The sequence below is a fragment of the Rhinoderma darwinii genome, chromosome 4, assembly GCF_050947455.1.
Source record: "Rhinoderma darwinii isolate aRhiDar2 chromosome 4, aRhiDar2.hap1, whole genome shotgun sequence".
In the NCBI taxonomy this organism is placed as follows: domain Eukaryota; kingdom Metazoa; phylum Chordata; class Amphibia; order Anura; family Rhinodermatidae; genus Rhinoderma; species Rhinoderma darwinii.
In genome coordinates, this window is record NC_134690.1 from 368914535 (window position 1) to 368937111 (window position 22577).

The 22577-nt window shown below is 41.2% G+C and overlaps 1 protein-coding gene across 1 annotated transcript in view; it reads left to right on the plus strand.

Moving 5' to 3' along the window:
- MACROD2 (mono-ADP ribosylhydrolase 2) overlaps positions 1–22577 on the plus strand; it is a 1597693-nt gene that overhangs the window by 1460575 nt on the left and 114541 nt on the right. Inside the window, exon 9 of the mRNA XM_075864535.1 lies at positions 16864–16945. Coding sequence (XP_075720650.1) covers positions 16864–16945 — 82 coding nt within the window. The remainder of the gene's footprint in view (positions 1–16863; positions 16946–22577) is intronic.

The window sequence follows — 22577 nt, forward strand, 5'->3', positions numbered from 1 at the left end:
ATACCTTTTACATTCACTTTTTGGGCTTATGATAAATATCTATTACAGTCTGGAGAATCCAGTATGGTATGTGTCATTATACTAAGTATTTTATTCATCCTTTACATAAAATAAATCTGCAAATTGTAGAAATAATTGGAAATATCTTATAGGCAAGTTCTTAAAATTAAAATTACGTTTTGTTGCTTGTATGGCTGGGACTGTGGAAGTGGCAGACCAGTGAATCAGAACTCTCAACCAAAAAAAAGTCTACCATTTTGTGGTAATTAATTTTTTATAATATTCCTTTATTGGGGTTGGAGGGCTCTCATTTTGACACAGCTCCAAATTTAGGTCACATAGACATAAAGTAATATAATACAATTCGCCATGACTACTACTCTTCCATGGAACGCAGTTAGAGCTTTATAAATATGTATTCTTTGAGCTCCCCCTAGTGGTGGCTGCAGGTAAACAGAATTTTACTTTACAGGGAAGATGCAGGAGCAGTTAATTGCAGAGCATCCTCTCACCATGAGATCTCACCATGGTGGGATCTGCATCTGTGATATGTATGCTCTCTATGCGGTCCACAGGAGACAGATTACAGTGACAGCTAGTCCTTCTGCAATGTTGACAGTTTAAATTGCAGCGGAATTGGCTCTTTAGATCTATGAGCAGGAATCTCCACAAAGTTGCATATGTCTTTTAGTCATGGAAGAAAAATGGTGTACATGAATGCAAAACTCCAACTAGGTGTAGATGGCGAGCAAAGGATCAGATCTTAGGCCACATGTGATTAGTATTATATAAGATATCACAGGTTGTGGCCCTAAAATGGAAACTGCAGCTTGTAGTTGTACTCGCCCTTGGGTATATAAAAGATAACGTGTCCTAAGCATGGTATTTCAGTCAATGTCTAACTATGAAAACCATCTTATAGGTTTATATCGATATAATATAAAGAACTGTGGAACTATATTGCCTTAACTATTTTGTATTGTTACTGAATAGCAGTCTGTATTATAGTCCAGAACTGAATTCACAATTCTGCAGGATCCACAGCTGAAATCTGCCAACATTGCCTACGCAGAGCTTTTCTAATGATTTGCATTGTGAGACGTATAATCTTTACACCAGAGACTGTATAGTAATCTGATGTAGGAAAAACGCACTGTTCCAGTGCATCATAAGGGCTCAGCTAAGCAATTAAGTGTCTGTCTGTCAGTCCACATAAATGGTTGTACGACTGTTTCCAATGACAACCAATAAAACTGAGAATACAGCTCTGGAGGATAATACCTGCTGTAACTCAGGATTATTACAAGCTTAAAGTGTAGCTAAACGTTTAACAAACTTCTGACATGTCAGTGACGTCAGAAGGTTTGATTAGTGGGGTTCCGAGCACTGAGACCCCCCACCAATTGCTACAACGAAGCAGCTGAAGTGCTTGTGTGAGCACTCAGCCCCTTCATTTTTGTCCGGCTTTTTCCGGACATCCGATGTATCGGAGTACGGGCTCATGGGCTTTCTATTGAGTCCCTCCTCTGATACATTGATTGCCGGAAAAAGCCGAATAGACATGAAGCGGCTCAGCGCTCACACGAGTGCTTTGGCTGCTTAATTTTAGCAATTGGTGGGGGTCTCAGTGCTCGGACCTCCACCAATCAAAACTTCTGACATGTCACTATGTCATATTTGTTGAAAGTTTAGTCACACTTTAAGGTGATAAATTTGCATTATAGTAATAATGCCTCCTGAAGAGAACTAACTAGAAACGCGCGCCGAGGCGGCATACACGCCAGTCACTGCACTGCACTTTATTTCATGTGAGTAAGAGTTTCACCTTCTCTTTTTCTAGCAAGGTTTCAGTACTATATGCATGCATATTTGATGTCAGAGGTTTTTCAAGGCGATGATTCAATACACCTCTATTGTGATATGTACTGACCTTTACTTATAAACGTATATCCGCAACGTATATTCCTTGCCATGCTGCTTTTACCTAATGTAGCAAAATAATATCATATCTCACTCCATGGAAAACAATGTGGTGTTGTATATTTGGTGTTTGATATCATTTTTTTTATTTTTGTAATACATTATATATTTGTGTTTTTATCTTTGTTGTTGCTTTAATAAATATCTTTTTGATACAATATATATATTCTAGTCTATATGCTCCTTTTGCTCGATTTTGGTTTATCTCATGTCTATTTGGGAGCCATAGGCTGTTCCCTTCTCATTTCAGACAGACTATTTATAGGAATAACATGTCACTATGACGTCAGAAATTTGTTAAACGTTTGGCTACACTTCAAGTTTTTACATAGATTATCATACTAACGTATGAGAGGCAAGCATGTTTCGCTGCGGTTAAGAAGAATTAATTAATCGCAGAGATTTTTGCAATAATATTGAGCAATTTGGCTCACTAGAAGTGCTCAACATCTTTGAAAACTCAGGGTATGTGCACACGATGAGAGGCTTTTACGGCTGAAATGACACTGTTTTCAGGAGAAAACAGCTGCCTCGTTTCAGACGTAAAAGCTCCTCCTCGTATTTTTCGAGGCGTCTGTGACGCTCGTAAATCTTGAGCTGCTCTTCATTGAGTTCAATGAAGAACGGCTCAAATTACGTTGCAAAGAAGTGTCCTGCACTTCTTTGCCGAGGCAGTCAATTTACGCGTCGTCGTTTGACAGCTGTCAAACGATGACGCGTAAATTACAGGTCGTCTGCACAGTACGTCGGCAAACCCATTCAAATGAATGGGCAGATGTTTGCCGACGTATTGTAGCCCTATTTTCAGGCGTAAATCGAGGCATAATACTCCTCGTTTACGCCTGAAAATAGGTCGTGTGAACCCAGCCTAATAGTACACATGCTGTTGTTAGGGCCTACCCTCGGCTATCTGCCCATACAAAGTATGGGCCTCAATTACGTCGCAGTGATACCTCTGACTTCTGCCGTTAGAGCTGAGCTGTGGCTGTGTATTAGCCCTTACCCTTCTGATTGCACGGGCAAAGTTGCTGTGTCCGTGCAATCACCAGGTAGAGCATGTTCATTCTGATGCGGCTCAGTGCACGCATGCTCATACTCTGTTGTCAAGCAGTTAAATTGTACCAGTAAAATGAGAAAGCTTTCTAGAGATTGGTTTTTAGAGATAACGTATGTTTTGGTAAATCTAAGTATATTCACAATATATCTTTATTACCTTAATTTTATTGTTTTCCTCCTTTCCTCTCCAGTCCTCCTTTATCTCCTTATGTGTATGTACTCTGTACATAATAATATAAATAGTAAGTGAAATATAAAATTGCCAGCAGCTTTTTTTTATCTGATGAAGTCACACAAGGTAAAAGGACAAGTCCAAATAAATCCCGTGTAACAGTCAAATAAAAAAAGAAAAATTCCTTGAGGCATTGGAATCGGGATAATTCAGCCACTGAATTATTTTGTCTGGGATATTTCCAGAAGGCTCCGAACAATCTTTCCTTAATTTTATTTGTTTTCAAAACATCGATTATATACGTTTTATTTTCATCTTGTAGTCGGAGGTACACTTTAAATGTCGCCTGGCTTAATATTTTTTGTTTAGTTGCAAAACGGAAATATCTGCAGAGAAAATAACTACTGAAACGTCTATAGAAAAAAAGATGTAGAGCAAAGCAGGATGCAAAAATAAGTGGTTATGGTTACACGAATATTGTATTTATCTCAATGAAACTCTTGATACGAAGGGTTTTGTAGAGTTTAATTGTAGTGTTTTTCTATGCTAAATTCTTAGAGGAGGTTGGTGTGACAGATACGTTTATCTTCATTGTACTGAGGCACTAAATATTTTTGCTTAAAATGCATGTATTTAATTTAAGGACTATGCATCCTAGTGATAAATGCTGCACAGGTCGTCTGTGGACAGGGAATATGCAAATAGCTGTAGTTTTCCATTTCTTTCTGCTTTGTGTTAAAACGGAAAGAAAAAAAAACCTATGTATTTGACCTGCGACTGCTGACAGAAATAGGATATGTCAATATATAATGGAATCATTACTATAGATCTTTAGTGCCCCAGCTGTAAAAGCAAAATTAGGTCTAAAAGATGGATTTTGTGGGATTAGCAGAGAATAGCCAGCGACATTCACTAAAATACTCGAACATCTGCTGGCTATTTTAGGAGACAAGTCATTCTGTTACCACACATTACAATTAATTTTAGGCTAATCCTTTTGAGAGGAAACTCTTCTCTTAGCAAGCTTATGAAAAATGATGGCGTGGTGTTGACATTTTTATCCTAACACTTATTTTACAATGGACTATTTCAAGGTGCCATAAGATCAGCACATGTCTATTTGAAATATTTTATTAAGACATACGGTGCAGAATTACTCTTGGGAAGACAGATGTTTGTAAACCAAGGACAGAACTGCTAAGTAACTTTATAAAGGTAAATTTGGAATATCTGTGAAAATGTGTCAATTGCCAAGGGCCCGTTCAGATCACCATTGCCCTTCCGTTGAGGTGTTCCGTCAGGTTAACCCCTCAACGGAAAGGCAAATGGAAACCTCCGCTTCCTTTTCCCTCACCACTCAACTCAATGGTGATGGAAACCTAGCTAATGGTTTCTGTCTGTCACCGTTGTGACAGGGTTATTGCGCTATTGAGTCCGCCCAAAACGACGGAACCCTGTCACAACGGTGACAGATGGAAACCATTAGCTTGGTTTCCGTCCCCATTGAGTTCAATGGAAAGGGAAAAGGAAGCCGAGGTCTCCGTTTGACTTTCCGCTGAGTGGTTAACCCATCGGAAACCTCCGACGGAACTCCTCAGCGGAAACTAACGTGATGTGAACACACCCTAATAGACACTTTAAAGGGCCTAAAACAATTTGTATCATCCCACAACTTTCTACACCATGCTACATGTTGAATGCGTGGTCTGGCCCCCATGTGATCTGGCGTAAGCCTTATCTTTTTCCTTTAAGCCTCTCTTAAACTGGTTTAAGGCAGCCATAATGCGACTTCAATACCCAAAGCTACCGCAATATATACTGACCCAAACTAAGTTTGGCTCAGGGGCGGACATACCATTGGTGCAGCCTGCCCAGAACGTAAGGGACCCAGTGTCACCTTATAGTAACCTTCTTTTGTCTGTTAGTTTGCATGTAAATGCCTGAGATGATGAATTTTATATCTAACAATTACTGATGGATTGTTAGCGAGACGTAAGGGGACGATCTGTGATGAGATATTGAAGAGCAAAGGGCCCATATATATGGTTCTTGCACAGGGGCTCTCAGCTATCTGTGTCCACCACTGGTTTGGCTCAGTATATAAGTTTCAGGCGTTGCCACCGTAATACAGACATTAAATGTGGCCACATTACGGCCATCTAGAACAGCTTTTTTTTCCTCATGGCTGCTAAATAAAAGTGAAACATGGCAATGACCGGTACAGCTACTATTGGGCATGTTTATTTCATTAGAATGTTGTTGAAACTCTATCTTTTTCAGAATGCACAGCCTAGACAATGTCTCCATAAACATGCACATTTGGACCAGCTGAATTGGCATGTTTATGGGGTGTTTGGGTTGTCAGCCAAATGAACGGTCTGCCAAAAGCTGTCTTCTATGTATGGCAATATTCAGTCTAAATTTCAACCAATTAAATTTAAGTTTTTTTCCCCTATAAATCAATAGTACAAGCGAAGATAAAATAAACTTTGTAATATATCTTATTACAGAAATAATTTCTTCTTTTTCCAGTTATCAGACTCCTCTCCCCCAATCGCCCTGCCTCCTGCACTGATTACTTACTCTGAATTCACTGCTAAAATCTGTACACAGGAGTTTCATACATTGAGGGAACAGGTTACAACTGCTACCCATAAAAGTCTATCAAGAGGGGAGGGGGAGAATGGAGCTGCTGGAGGGAGATAGAGAGACAGACTCATAGAGACGCTGCTCCAACTTTCTAGTTTTAGTATTACATCTAACCCCAGGGTTGGATTCTCATCTACAATGCTCGTTACCGCTGTATAATTTCTTCCATGCTGCTTCTACATATGTGATAAATAGAGATAACTAGCTGCTATGATGTCTCCCATACACAGGACATTCTCCTCCCCCTATGTTCCTGAGCTCAGGAAAAATTGACAATTAAAAATATAGCCTTTAACGAGGGAAAAACTGCTGTAAATGCTGGATACAAGTCATATAATGGCCATAAAAAGTGTTAATCCCCATGTACACACACATGTCCACTTATTCTTAAAATGTTACCTGAAGGGTGTAGGTATGCTTTAAGTATGTTTGAGATCATTTAAGGTCTTGGGTTAGAAAATTATAGAACGCAAACTTCAGATCAGATCTTGGCGACTAATAACCCGTATTGTGGGTACACATTGCAATGTGGAAATTACTTTGACTCTCACTATCTGCATTTATAGGACCACACCACTAAGCAAAACACTGAACTCTGACCTTTGTCTGCCGGTCTCCGCCATATTCAGAAGTGTTCTCCTTTTGACATCATTGCACCACCCATGCCATTTCAATACAGTCTGTTAAGGCTTGGAGCTACTCAAATGTACTTCTGTTATTCAGATCATAGACTACAAATTTAGTTTAAAGAGATAAATATGAATAATCTATATATAGGGTTGAAGATTCTAGTTATTAATTATTTCGTTTGGATTTGCACAGGGGTTTAGAGTATAAATCTTTATGTGCAAGCGTAGGTTCAGTAAATAAGACCTGTGCAAGTCCCTAACAAGACTTATTTGAAGGGTAAGCATTAACCCCTTGTTTTGGAGTTTTTGTGAGCGATGGGATGACATGCATCTACATTCTTTTTAATGAGGGCAGGATTTTTTTCAGTGGAACCAAAACTATACTGGTTTAACTACTGGTTGCTCTTCAAATTTTACTCTAAGTCCATGAATTCTATATTTGGGGCTGATGTGAACAAACAAGTCCGAATCAGCTGTTTGAACGTTGAAATAAATTACAAATTTTAGACCTCATGCACAAAGAGGAGCCGCGTGCACGGAGCCCATATGGAGACATAGTGTCCCTATGGCTATGTACTAAGGAGCCGTAGGCATTCCATATGTGAAATGGCACCATACTATGGAGGTATTCTTCCCTAGAAGCAATGCTTCTAGGAGAGAATATCTCCAGATTATGCATCATTCAATGGAACGTGGCATGATTTGTTTTCTCTTAGATTACATACTGTATTAATCTGACAGAAAAATAACACTTTATCCCTTGGAGGCATTGAAAAGGTTCAGCAGGGCTCTGTAGACTTCTATGGCTGCTGTATTATGGCTCCTTAGTATGTACAGATCCATAATATGGCCGCGTTTGCTATACGCTAGTGGTTCTGGATACATAGTTAACAACAGGGGCAAAAATTAATGATCTGCATGCCTAGTATACAAAAAATTAGGAATAAACTACTTGGGATTTCTAATGGGAGCGATGACATTCAATACATTCTGGTTCAAGTGGACAATTCTGTACTCCACAATTTTGTTTGTTTCCTTTCATCCCAACACAACATAAAAGGTTAGCAGTAAGTGAATTGTAAAGTATTTGAGATCTTCTAATGCCCTTTCAACCTATTTTGGCTTTGAGACCACCATTAGGTTTGTCATAAAGGTTTCTATGTATGCTTTCTTTGGCATCACATCAGGGTATTAGGTAAGTACAGCTATTTCTGCTTTATTATTTTATATAGGTAAATGACAGATGTGTGTAGATCAGAGGCATAGCTGGGGGTTTAGCACAGGGGGGCAAAACACATCTGAGTGGGCCCCAACCCAGCGGCCCCCCAAACAGTATAATGACATCCTTAGTTACCCCCACACCGTATAATGCCCTTATAGCTGCCCCCACACAGCATAATGCCCCTATAGCTGCCCCCACACAGTATAGTGCTCCTTTGGTTCCCCCATTACTGAATAATGCTCAAATTGCTGCCCTCAGACAGTACAATAACCATTTAGTGCCCCCCGCACAGTATAGTGAACCTTATAGCTGCCCCACAAAGTGTAATGCCCCTATAGTGCCTCCCTACACAGTATAATGCACATAAAGCTGCCCCACACAGAATAATGTGCCCATAGTTTTTCCAACACAGTATAATGACCCATTAGTGCCCCCAGACAGTAGAATGCCCTCATAGGTTCCCCCACACAGTATAATGCCCCTATAACTGTCCCCACACAGTATAATGCCCCCCATAGTGCCTCCCACACAGTTTAATGCCCCTATAGTACCTCCCACACAGTATAATGCGCCCATAGTGCCTTTTACACAGTATAATGCCCCCTAGCTGCCCCACACAGTATAATGCAACATAGCTGCCCCTCAAAGCTGCTCCCATATAGTGTATTTCCCCATTGCATTCCCCCATACCCAGAATAATGCCCCTTTAGCTGCCACCACACAGTATAATGCCCGATAGTGCAGATACAGTTGAAACCAGGAAATCCCACTGCTGGGGGACGGGTCCCCGCCCCCTGCGCCCCCTAACGCCCAATAGCTACACCAATGTATCCTATGAGTGTGATTCATTCTTTTTTATGTTGCATTAAGTTATTGCAACACAGTATGTGACATGCATTAGCATGCTGCCTGGGATTTTCTATTAATGCTAATGCACTGTTAAATAAAATTCAGCATTAAAGAAATGACCTGTTGTTTCTGGGAATAAAGTAGTTTCTCCATTGTGCACTTTCCTAACAATAAAGGGCAGCAGGGACCTTCTTTCTTTCCAGTATATTCATTTCCCTGACACATTAAAGAGCATTTATTAAGATTTCATAATAGCACCTCCTCTGCAGATGTTTCTTGTGAAATGAAAGAACAGAACTGCAAAGACGACGGGGAAAGTCTGACTTGTGCTTTACCTTCTTGAAATAGTTTTTGTTTAAACTCTGTGTACTTTTATAAACTGATAGTGTTTCTGGGTGTTTTCTAATCCTTTATTTCCTGGCTGTTATGAGATATAAAGATCTATTAAATTAATATATTATATATTATATACACATATAAATTAAGTTGTATAGTTCCAAAACAGAAAAAAGATATCTAAACATTATATGGATTCTTTTTGTTCCGGAGCGGATGATCCCCACTACCGCTTGTTTCCTTGTGTAGTCGTGATGTACAACACATCTGGGAGGAAGCAGCCAGTGGTGAGGATTTCCGGCATAGGAGATTCCTTTTTTTTTTTTTAGGGAAGATTGATTTGGGTAATTTTTTCCCTTTTTTTTTACATTTTTTAGACTTTCCTCTTGTTCAACAGGAGAAAACCAAAGTTCTATAATTTCTCCTTGGTTGAACTCGATGAACTACGTAACTATGACAAATCATTTTTGGTTTCTTAAAGGGAACCTGTCACCAAAATTTCACCTATTAAACCAGCAATACCTGGTGGAAGTGGGTGAAAAAAAAAATCTATTTTATGTAACCTATAATTATCTCCTAAGTAGGCTCTGTACCTTTAGTATTCCATATTTTTTGTGTTCCTGTGCCATATGCTAATGGTAATGAGCATAAAAGAGTAATATCTTCGTTCTAAAAGAGTCACATCTTTGTTCCTCAAGCCTTTCCGAGTTAACCCCGCCTCCATACTTTTGATTGACAGCTCTTCGCGTCCCCCGAGCACACACACGAAATCTCGCGTTTGTGTATCGATGTCCTGTTCTGGTGTGTGCGCACAACAGGACACTATAGCAGGGCATGCTTGATAACTATATTTGAGGCCCGGATGAAGCAGGGAAGGGTATCGGACCATACATGACGGGTGCGACGAGTCGCGATTTTGGCATTCGTGGTCGGTGGCCATAAGAAGAGGAACGAACAAGACTGCCGGATTATTACCATAAAAGGCATAAAATGTTTGCAGAACTTTACTTTATTTACGGTCGCATGAGGAGTTTAGGAGAGGGGATAATGACAATGAACTTTTGACAGCAGCAGAGGAGCGTTCAATAGGTGAAATGATGGTAACCGGTTCCCTTTAAGTACAAAGGGGTTGCTTCAAGACTCCTAAATGAGGATTCTGAAAACTGGACCCCTCTCTTTTAACTCTGAGTTATGTGGAAAACCATATAACCTTTTAAATAAATAAAATTTAATTTTAGGCAGAATCAGGATTGTTCTTTATCTTATTTTATGGTTTCATATTTATTTACAGTAAAAATAATATACATATATTAAATCTATATATAGGGGATCCAAAGAGAGAAAATCAAAACCTGTCTTACTGTTTACATGGTGCTTCTTACTGAAGCACAATCTAGGCATCCATGCCATTAAAATTCATATGTAGCTGTACTGGTCTAACACACTATCTCAGCTTGGCAGCTGTGCATCAAGAGTGGCAGTCCCAGTAACAGAAGAGCTTGAAAATGAATAGAAAATTAATTATAATTCTATGCGTTACCTTAGATAAGATTTCGGTTAGTAAACCAGTGATTATTTTGTAGATTGAGTTTTAGACCAAAAAAAAGTATTATAAAGCATGTATCTAAAAAAAACAAAAACATTTTAAGTAAAGAAAGAACTGTTTTTATAGAATGTTTTAGTTCTAACACATACAGTTATTTACATACAATGACCAATGAAATATATTGTACATATGCAGGAGAATATAGAGGATACCAGAGAATAAAGGAAAGACTGAACTGGAGATAATCGCAATGGGAGAAATTCTTAAGACTGGCATTTCATGTCAGTCTTAATGGGAAACAAGCTGAGGCGCACGCCTCTTAATAAATGTGCTTAATCTCCGGCTGACCGTGCGCCAGGAACTGGCGTAGATTTCTGCTATAATTTCAGACAGATTCTAGCATAAATTATAATACATGCATCGAGCCTTGGGTGGCCCCACCCGTTCTGCTAAAATCCACCCACTTTTCAGAAAAATGCCAAGAGTGGTGGAATTGGTACAAAAGTTACAATTTTTGCACCATTTGCGACATTTCTGAGCAGCCGCATGGTCAGACATTGACTACAATAGGCCAACCATGTGTCCCCCAGGTAGCCAAGCTGAGCTAACCGGAGCTACTTTGTTATAGCAATCAGTGGGGGGTAACAGCAGTCGGATGTCCGCCGACCAGACACTGATTACATATCCTAACAATGTGCCACCAATGTCTGTCCTGAGACAGCCCCTTTAAATATTTAGCATCGGTGCCCAGGGACTTCCATCTTCTGAATGCTTTCTGCAACTCATAGGAAAGTTTGGTCTATAGTAAATTGAATATAAGGTAGAGTCACAGCTGGGCTTGCCTGTACCCGGGGCACAAATTTGGTTTTCTGCCCGAGTTTTGTGTCTAAGTGCACTGGCCAAGGTAAAGTGACTTTCTGGCTTCCCTCTGTCGCCCAGGATTTTAGGGCACATGACCCACAGTGGCAATAATAATCTGTCCGTTTTGCCCACGGCCGCCCAAACCACCACAGTATACTCAAAGGGGATTATAGTGGGGACCAAATCAGAGTCTCAAAGCTGTCATGGCAATGGAACTAAGCACCGCCATGGTCCATGACAGCGATGCTCTGTCAGGGAAGTGGGAGAAAATCTCCTGATGTGATGCGAGGACGAGCGCAGGAAGGCACTGCAGAGCGTCAATACCCAAGAAGGAAGAAGACGTAATTTATGAGAGAGCAGGAGGACGGGGAAGGAATAGTGTGCGCCGAGAGCACCACGTGGAGCTGCCTGGGAAGGTGCAGCAGTAGACAGCACCTGGGGCCACTAATTCTGTGGCCATTTGCCATTTATTGCCCCTTTAATGTTTTTCTGTTCAGTGCCCTTTTCCTGCCCAATTGCCATTTATTTCCAGTTTACTGGTACTCACCACAGATACGTCGAGGGGGGGTGTGCATGTTTTGCAAACTGCCCAGGGTCTACTCTAAGTAGCCTCAGAAATACTTACATTTAATTCATATTTAATTCAGTACTATATTATCGCGTAAATCCATTTATTACATAGAGTGTGGTTAGGTCGTAACTTTGACAATTAGCATTTTCATTTGAAGATTTTTATAACCAAGGTACTAAAGAAAATTGCCTTAATCATATTGTGTTTGAATATTTTGCTGAATATAGGATTATCCCGGCTATGTCAGCTGTCACATTACTACTAACTGTGAAAAATGGAGGTCATTTTCGAATATTTCAAACGTATCACTGTGTATCCTTCTTCCAGGGACAAGGGCTTAATAATGAAGAAGATTGATGGGGGAAAACTATCAAGTCTGAATGTCTGGAAAAAATGAATTCTTTTGTTCTTGATGGATATATTAGCAAAGCAAATGTTTTCAGAAACACTTTGCATCCTTGTTGATGGTTTTCTCAGTCATAACATGTCAAGCCCAGCGCTATTGGATTTTCCATTTAAATATTGTTTATAAGAAATGACAATGCATTTAAGTAACTGTGTTCAATTGAAGGAGCTTAAATGTGAGCAGCAACTGATGCACATGTTTATATATACTAAGCAACATGCGGTATCAGTAATTAGATGTAGGATGTTAGACTCATTATAAAAATCAGCAGTTCCTAAAATTTGCTACAAGACAATTTAAAGGGAAACCACTTTTAATGACACAGATCGATCTCCTTAAAGGGAATCTGTCACCAAACAGACTGCTTTCATAAAGAGTATCTATGCGGTATGGCATGCCCTGTATACTAAATATGGAGCCTCCCGGCCTGATTTGCCAAAAGTAACTACGCGGTCATTGCTGTAATTCCTTTCAGTACAGAAGTGCTGTGACTACGACAACTTGATGCCTCTTGGCCAATTAGGCCACGAGGTGCTGTAATTTACTTACTTTAAGGCCTCATGCACACGATCGTAAAGGTTTTTATTGTCCAGAAATACAGATCCGATGGCTATGGATATGCATTCGTAGCCGTCCTCAATTCAGGAAGCGCCCATAGACTTCTATTGGCTAATCTGTGCCACAATTGCGGACAAAAATAGGACATAGAAATGAATGGGTCCGCAATTTCATTCCTAATTACGGATGAAATTTTGGTTGTGTGCATGGAGCCTTAAACAGCTCTTCAAAATGCAGTTTGGTGTTCTGATGAGAGTGTCCCTTTAAAGGGTATGTACACTTTTGCAACCAATTGTTTTGTTTATTTCTTCAATGCATCTAAAATAAATAAAGAATCAAGTTGCAAATAGTCTTCATTGAAATATCCTACCATTTTGCATCTACATCACCTATGCAGAATTATGTGTCTCCATGGTTACAGACTACAAAGATAAATTCTGTGTGTAGTCTGGTCCTGCCATCATGTTTAACTCCACTCCTGCTTTCTCTTCTACTCTCTGTAGATTAGCAAGAGGGAGGTAACATGGCTGCAGCATCAGACTACACAGGATTTGTGTGTAGTCTATACTCTCAAAACACATAGGTCTTCATAAGAGCTGTATACATGAAACGGTAGATTTTTTTTATCGAGACTATTTTTTATTTGTCACGGATTAAAACAAAAAAAAGGTTGCAAAAGTGTACATACCCTTTAAGGAAACACTAAACCTATAAATAAATGATAAAAGATCAAAGTAGATATATTTACCCCCACTGTTTTTCAGTCTGCGAGATTTTCTACATGATTCTAAAACAAACAGTCTTAGGGGGGATTCACACGAGCGTGTATTCGGTCCGTGCGGGCCGCGTGGTTTTCACGCGGCACGCATGGACCAATACAAGTCTATGGGGCAGTACAGACAGTCCGTGCTTTTTGCGCAGCGTTTGTCTGCTGCGCAAAAAGCGCGACAGGTTCAATAACTCTGCGTATTTCGCGCATCACGCACCCATTGAAGTCAATGGGTGCGTGAAAATCACGCGCACCACACGGAAGCACTTCCGTGGGACGAGCGTGATTCGCGCAACAGCAGTGAAAAGGATGAATGAAAACCGAAAAGCACCACGTGCTTTTCTGTTTCCGAACATCCAAACGGAGTGTCTTTGCGATGAGCGAAGCCGGACAAGCGTACCGAACTTCACCGGGTTCGGCCAAACTCGTTTTGGCCGATCCCGGCAAAAAAATTATCGGTACGCGACGTCTGGAGATTGTCACTGTCCATGGTGCTGAAAGAGTTAAACTGTTTCAGCACCATGGACAGTGACTTGCGATCCCAAAATACATTAACCTGTAAAAAAAAAACGAAGTTCTAACTTACCGATTACTCCTGTCTCCTTCCTGCAGTCCGACCTCCCGGGATGACACTTCAGTTCAAGTGACAGCTCCAGCCAATCACAGGCCAAGCACAGGCTGCAGCCAATCACAGGCTGCAGCGGTCACTTGGACTGCTGCGTCATCCAGGGAGGTGGGGCCCGATGTCAAGAGAGGCGCGTCACCAAGGACGCGTCACCAAGGACGCGTCACCAAGGCAACGGCCGGGAAGTTCTCGGTAAGTAGGAACTTTATCTTTTTTTTTTACAGGTTTTTCGCTGTTGTGTTCGGCATTCACTGTCGAGGGTGCTGAAAGATTTAGCTCTTTCAGCACCTTGGACAGTGACGGGCGTTGACAAGCCTCATCTCTATGATGCCGGCTGCGCGAAAATCACGCAGCCGCGCATCAGACACGCATGACACACGCAGCTGTCAAATGGTTTTTGCGCTCGCAAAACGCTGCGTTGTTTGCGCGCGCAAAAACGCAACGTTCGTGTGAATCTCCCCTTATAGAAATCCTGCAGATAACATAGGGGTTAGTCTCCTGCTGATCTGTTTAATTTTCGGCTGGGAAACGGCTATGGGGGCGGGACCCAGCCAAGGGGGTGGGGCTTAGTCATCTTTTTTGTCATACTGCAGGTGGGGCTGGGGGAGGAGGCTCCTGCTCCAGCCAGTTGTATTACAGCAGGACACAGGACAGTAAGGAGGAGTAGGATGGGGAACAAGGCTGATCTGGGACACACAAAGAAGATTTTTTATATATTTATTTCTCCGTTTTAATTGTAATATGAGATAATTTGGTTTAAAGGAGACGAGGAAGGAATATATTGAATATATTTTTTTAAATTATTTTTACATTTTCTGTATTTATATAAGCGTGCTTATATTGTGATACAAAATGTTAACATTTCCATCACTAAAAAGTTTTTTCTTTTAAATATTACCCACAGAGATTATAATGGTGGGCTATTCTGTGTGAATATCTCTCTAGCTCAGTGTTTTAATACTGACATTTAATATATTGTATTTTTTGGACTATAAGACGCAGTTTTTATCTTAGAATTTGTGCTGTAATCTCCTGCTGCTTCTTTTCTCCTGAAGGCAAACAGCTGTCAGTGTATGAAGAAGCCACTGAGCTCCTGATTCAAAGGTCCTTGCAGTGCAGTGTAATAGAAGCAACATGTCCTGTGCTGTGTGTAAAAAAAATCTCGGAGTTATCTGCTCGCTAACAGTCACATATTACACACAGAATTCTGTCACCTCACTGTTCAGTGAGCAGATAACAGACATTTGTACGCACAGCACAGTAAATCTGTGCAGGTCCTGATCTGCAAGGACCTTCTAGCCACGCCCCCTCCTATGTAAAGGGCCACAAGAAGAGCAGATTCAACACTATTAACCCCTGCCTCTCCACAACTCTGATGTCTGGTGAGTTCAGGGGAGGGTGAAAGCAGTATAGCTGCCAATATCTTGTATTTCTGTATCTGACATTGTTATGGGGCACTGTGGCTGGCATTGTATTGGGGCACTGTTACTGCCATTGTATTGGGGCATTGTGGTACCCTATTGTCTCAATATTACCAAGGAAATGTACCGTTAAAGGCAAAAAGTTTTATTTCCTCCTCTTTATGCTACAATTTATGGGTGCGTCTTATGGTCCAGTGCGTCCTATAGTCCGAAAAATATGGTACATTTTAATAGAATTAGCTGTACTAGAAATCTATTGTAGACCACGTCAGACTGGGATTCCTTGGGCCCACCCGAGAAAATAATTCTGAGGGCCCATATTCCATTAAAACAGAACATATTCACAGTCACTTTTAATTGTATCATAAACTTTGTTGTCATTGCACATGCAGAACATATAATCAATAAGGTTAGGGGGCACTCTTTTTATGGCCCCTGGCCCTGTGATTCATAGGTCCTTTGTCAAAGGGAACGGACTCAAAGATTCTGCTAGTAAAGGTGGTAAAAAAAAAATCCAAATATAGAAGTAAAGCCTATGACTTAACTCTGATAATACTCTGTAAAGATGAAGTATTCACTTGCAAGGAATATTAGGAGCATATTTCTGTAAGTCCCTGCTGGTGAATTAGTGAAATATAGCTAAAATCTATTTAGATATATTAAAAAGAGAAGATGCTGAAATTAATAATTTGATAAATATGATGCTATATTTTGAATTGCTTATTCTCTGAGTTTCTAATGAGTTGTGAATCTCAGGACTCGCTTTTCTCTAAATGAATTTCCATATTTTCATTTGTGCTGGATGAATATCCAAAGCACTGGCGGGAATTTAAAAATAATACCCCATAAATTAACAAAAGTTTTAAATTTGCTTACTACATTTGCATGAATTATTTATTGTATTTATGTTCTGTGCATTTATCAGGGAAACATATAACATCCTCTTCTTGCTCTTCCATGATTAGTATTGTGCAAATAATTATATATGAGATGAGAGTTGCTTGGCTTGCAGGAACTCGTATAGAAGATTATTTAAGGAAATGTCAGGGAAGGATTATTTATTTCATTTAATTCTCCCCTGATTATACAACTGGTTATTTGTAAAAGAAGTGAGATAATCTGGAATGTCAGGTTTAGGTGATTATGCCTATTGGATATAATTAGCAAAGTATTACCATTTGTCCTCAATATTGTCTACTCTTGGTTTTTGCAGGTAGATCGCATTATCTTCTGTGTGTTTTTGGAAGTTGACTACAAAATATACAGAAAGAAATTGGCTGAGTTTTTCCTAAAAGGTATAGTATATTATTTTACTTTTATTTTCACGTTTCAGTTCAGTGCCTGGCAATTGATATGCGTATTATATTTTAATATAAATATACAGACCTCATTAAAGGGGATGTTCACATATAAGGGTATGTTCACACGGCCTATTTACGGACGTAATTCGGGCGGTTTTGCCCCGAATTACGTCCGAAAATAGCGCCTCAATAGCGCTGACAAACATCTGCCCATTGAAAGCAATGGGCAGACGTTAGTCTGTTCACACGAGGCGTAATTTACGCGCCGCTGTCAAATGACGGCGCGTAAATAGACGCCCGCGTCAAAGAAGTGACCTGTCACTTCTTTGGCCGTAATTGGAGCCGTTATTCATTGACTCCAATGAATAGCAGCGCCAATTACGCCCGTAATTGACGCGGCGTTCAAGCGCCTGCACATGCCGTTATGGCTGAAATTACGGGGATGTTTTCAGGCTGAAACATCCTCGTAATTTCAGCCGTAACGGACGCCCTCGTGTGAACATACCCTTACACTTGTCCAGGATTTGATAATAAGGGTCTGGTTTTGTTTTTTTCCGTTAGACTCCGCACCACGGTTATAGTGTTTTTTGAGTTATGTCTGGTGTTGTGGCTTGGCCTCATGTCCTTAAATTAAAATTGGCTACCTTGGAGGGGCGCTGTTTGTTATAATCTATATGTATATATAAATATATTGTGCTGTGATTTAATGACTTATTGCTGTGTATTCTTAAAGAAGAAAAATATCCAACACCCGAATAATCCATATAAAAAGTAACTGCCCCTTATTAAAGCAGTTTGCAGTTGGTAACTTTCATAATATATCAGTCGTACATGTCATAGAAGTGTATTCAGACTAGGTCCGATTGTTGGGTCCTACATCAAACACAAGAACACGGAGGTCCAGTTCCCTATTAGTATTTCAAAGTATTATACAAGCGATCCATTGATCGCTGCTTCAAGTCCCCTAGTGGGACAAAAAAAAAGGAAAATTGTGTTTAAAGTACTTTAAGAGTACGTCTGGCCGTTATATGGCATTTTTCACTAGTTTTCCCCCTCTGCAAGCCTATTCTAATTGTCATTTTTCAATGAACATCTTAAGCAACGAGTTCCCCTGACCCTGTTTAGCCTGGTAAGAAGGCCACTGGTCACCCCATCCAAGTGGAGACTGTGTGGAGAGTTGGCCGGTCTTACGGAAACAGCATAGCTCGTTGTGTTACGTTGTTTCTGTAACTCCCAAAGAAGTGAATAGGAATTCTGGAAACCGCATAGCTTGCTGTGCTATTCTCTTTCAGTAACTCCTATTCAATTCTATGGAAGTTACGGAAAAAGCGTAGCACAGCTAGCTACACCGTTTTGTAAGCCTAGCCACCTCTCCACACAGCATCTGCCTGGATTTGGCGGCAACTGACCGCGGCCAAGCAGAGATGGAGTCGGGGTACCCTGTTGTTTGGATAGGTCATAAATGTCTAAGATGTGAATACCCATTTAAAGGGGTTTTCTCACCAGGGACATTTATGACATATCCACTGGATATGTCATAAATGTCAGATAGATGCGGTTCCTACCTCTGGGACCTGCACCTATCTCTAGAACGGGGCCCCTAAACTCTATTCTATCACCCTGTGTTCCAGTTCAAGCAAGTGATTTCCGACCATGTTAGTTCACTGATCTACGCTGTTTGCGTAAGTCCCATAGTAGTGAATGGCAGTTACAGTAACAACTAGCATGCGAGCTACACTGTTTCTGTAACTGCCATTCACTACTACGGGAGTTATCGAGCTACGCTGTTTTAATCTAACATGGTCGGAAATCACACAATTCAACGGGAACACAGGGCGGTAGAACAGGGTTTGGGAGGCCTCGTTTTAGAGATAGGTGCCAGTCCCAGAGATGTCTACCTGACATTTATGACATATCTTGTGAATATGTCATAAATGTCCCTGATAGTAAAACCCCTTTAAGGCCCAAACATTCTTGGTCATTAAGGGCTTATAATTAACATTGTTCACATGTAGCTATAGGTTTTTACCAGTAATGGCCGGGGGCTGCATTTGAAATGGAAATATTATGATAAGTGACACTTTCTTATTAACCCATTCACGAAGCCAGGATGTAACAGCATGTCCTGGTGCGGGGGTTGAAGCATGAAGCGCCAGACAATGCGGGTGTCAGCTGTGTATTCTGTGTATTACAACTGACACCCTTCACTAATGGCCAGGAACAGAGATTGCTCTGATCCTGGCCGTTTAACCACTTAGATACCGCTGTCAATAGCGACCGCGGCATCAAAGCCAGTAGAAAGAGGGGGCGGACCCTCCAACAGCCCTTTGGCCTCCCATAATAAAGAAAAAGTTACCATAGTTCTGCACTGTGTCTAGGAAATGGCCATTGTCACCATTGCAGAAGCACAAAAAATGTTAGGTTTTTTTTAAATCTAACTTTAAATTAATTTCTCTAAGGCCTAATTCACATGAGCGTGTTAAACGTCCGTGGGACGGCCGTCGAAACAGCGGCTGTCCCACGGACCTATGTAATTGAATGTGGCCGTTCACACAGTTGTTGTTTCAACGGACCGTGTGAAGGGTCCGTGGGAGAATAAGACTTGTCCTATCTTTTCACACATCATGCATCCCTCCATAGACTCTCATCTATGGGGGATGCAAGACATCGCGCCCCGCAACGCCGAACACGGATTCACCTAGGCCGTGAAACTGTGGTAGAGGGCTAGGGGCGACCTCAATGTTTTTACCCATCCAGACCAACAATTATCAAACCTTCACTATACCAGTGATTACCACCCTTATCATTACCATAGGAGAACCCCTGAAAGATGTTTTTACTCCCAGGGAACTCCTTCTAGGATTCTTGTCTCAAGGAAACGTAGTGCAGAGGCAGATAAAGCATCTTAGAATTTGATTTTCTGTCCCTTTGCCAGAAAGCCTGCCTCCTTCCCAAGCGACTATGAGCAGGCTTGAATACGTTTGCTTTCCCTACTGTCAATGTGACGGTTCTTGCTGCTGCTGTCTACTGGGAAACCTCTGTTCATGTAGTAAGGGAACCCTGCTTGAGAAACACTGAACTATATGGATACAATCACAAAAATTTCAGTATACAGTATCTTTCTCAACTGTGTTACATAAGTATTATTTTTTTGCTTTAATATTTGCTGTAAAATATTAATTTTATTGAAAAAACTGCATTATTTTGCATTTATAAAAATCTGATGTAATTTTTGAAATAATATGAACCACTGTTTGTACATAAGTGTAATAGCCACATCTCAAATAAACTACTGTATTACATAACTATCATTATTTTTCATCTGTTTCAAACATCTGCAGTACATTAACCAGATTATAACACCTTCAATTACATTCCATACATATTAATTTAATTATGGTTCTCTATTTAGGCAAGAGATGATCATTGAAGTGTGTCAGTTTATAGACCTTCAATGCAGGAAGACTAGAGTACAAATATTATCTTAAAGGCACATGGTTTACATTGTTCCCAATATATATGGGTAGTAAACATCAAATTGGTAAAGTATAATATTAGTATACAGTGGTCAGAACCAGGAGCGTAGCTAAAGGCTCATGGGCCCGGGTGCAAGAATTCAGCTTGGGCCCCCCTACCCCTCCCCAACACCACCATCATCAGACCCCTGCGCGCGCCTATGCCCAGATGCCTTGCCCAACAGCCCCCACAGTATAATGCTCCCATAGCTGCCCCCACACAGTATAATGCCCCATACAGTATAATGCCCCCCATAACAGCCCCATACCGTATAATGCTCCCCATATCAGCCCCCACAGTATAATTCCCCACATAGCTGCCCTCATACAGTAAAATGCCCCCCATATAGTATAATGCCCCCCATATGAGCTTCCCATACAATATAATGCCCCCCCATATGAGCTCCCCATACAGTATAATGCCCCCCATATAAGCTCCCCATACAGTATCATGCCCTTCCATATCAGCTCCCCATACAGTATAATGCCCCCCATATCAACCCTAATACAGTATAATGCCCCTCCATACCGTATAATGCCCCCCATATCAGCTCCCCATACAGCATAGTGCCCCCCATATCAGCCCCCATACAGTATAATGCCCCCCATATCAGCTACCCATACAGTATAATGCCCCTCCATATCAGCCCCCCATACAGTATAATGCCCCCCATATGAGCTCTCCATACAGTATAATGCCTCCATATCAGCTCCCCATACAGTATAATGCCCCCATATCCGCTCCCCATACAGTATAATGCCTCCATATCAGCTCCCCATACAGTATAATGCCCCCATATCAGCTCCCCATACAGTATTATGCCCCCCATATGAGCTCTCTATACAGTATAATGCCCCCCATACAGTATAATGCCCTCATTCAGTATAATGCCCCCATCTTATCAGCCCCCGTGCCATATTAGCCCCCCATGCAGTATAATGCCCCCCCATACAGTATAATGCCCTCATCTTATCAGCCCCCGTGCCATATCAGCCCCCCATACATTATAATGCCCCCATATGTGAATAATAGAAAAATAGCATAATTACTTACCTATCCCCGTTCCTTCGCCTCCTCTGGTCTATGCTATGAGTGACTCGGCGCAGACAGGCGCGATGATGTCGCTACATCCCGCCTGCCTGCGTCGAGCCGCTAAGGGCACAGTGAATGCTGGAGCAAGACGTCAGCTCCTTGCTCCAGCATTAAATGGAACCGGGACCTCGTGAGTGACTCGCGACCCCACGGAGGTCTTCACACGACCACCCAGGAGGACGCGACCCACAGTTTGTAATGTATTGTGTTGTTTTGTGCAGTTTGCGGTGGAAAGGGGAGGGGGGGGGCTGTAATTTAACGGGCCGCCCCTCAGCCGCAAACAGCACAATACAACACATTACAAGACAACACAACACAACACATTACAAGGCAACACAACACATTACAAGGCAACACAACACATTACAAGGCAACACAACACATTACAAGGCAACACAATACATTACAAGGCAACACAATACAATGCATTACATTACAATACATTACATTACAAGACAACACAACACAACACATTACAATACAGACTCTGCAGCTCACCTGGAGTCCTCCGCACCGGCTCTTCCACTGCATTTGCTGGAGGACATGTCACGTGACCGTAACCAGGAAGTGCCAGCTTCACGGCACAGAAAATGTATGCTGTATGGCAACGGGGGCCCATGGGCCCCCCAGGCTTAGGGGCCCGGTCACAACTGCGACCACTGCGACCCCTATAGCTACGCCTCTGGTCAGCTCTCAAACCAAGAGCAATCACTTTTTGTCATCTGTAAATACATATTTTTTTGATGGATGACTATAATCCTTATCCCCTGTCATTTAAAAACAACTTCATATAATTTAGTATGTATCGTAGAGGCAGCCCATGTGGCTGCTATGGGGCCCTGAAAAGAGGGAGACAAGTACATGTTACCTTTAATTAGGCGGTGAGAACCTGTGCAGGGATTTCCTTTCAACAGACCCTACAATATAAGCATGTAGGAAAATAAACGCGGGATCATGAAAAATAAATGATTAAGTCCTCCTGTCCCTGGTGGTTAGTGGTGCCGTGCCACAACTAGAA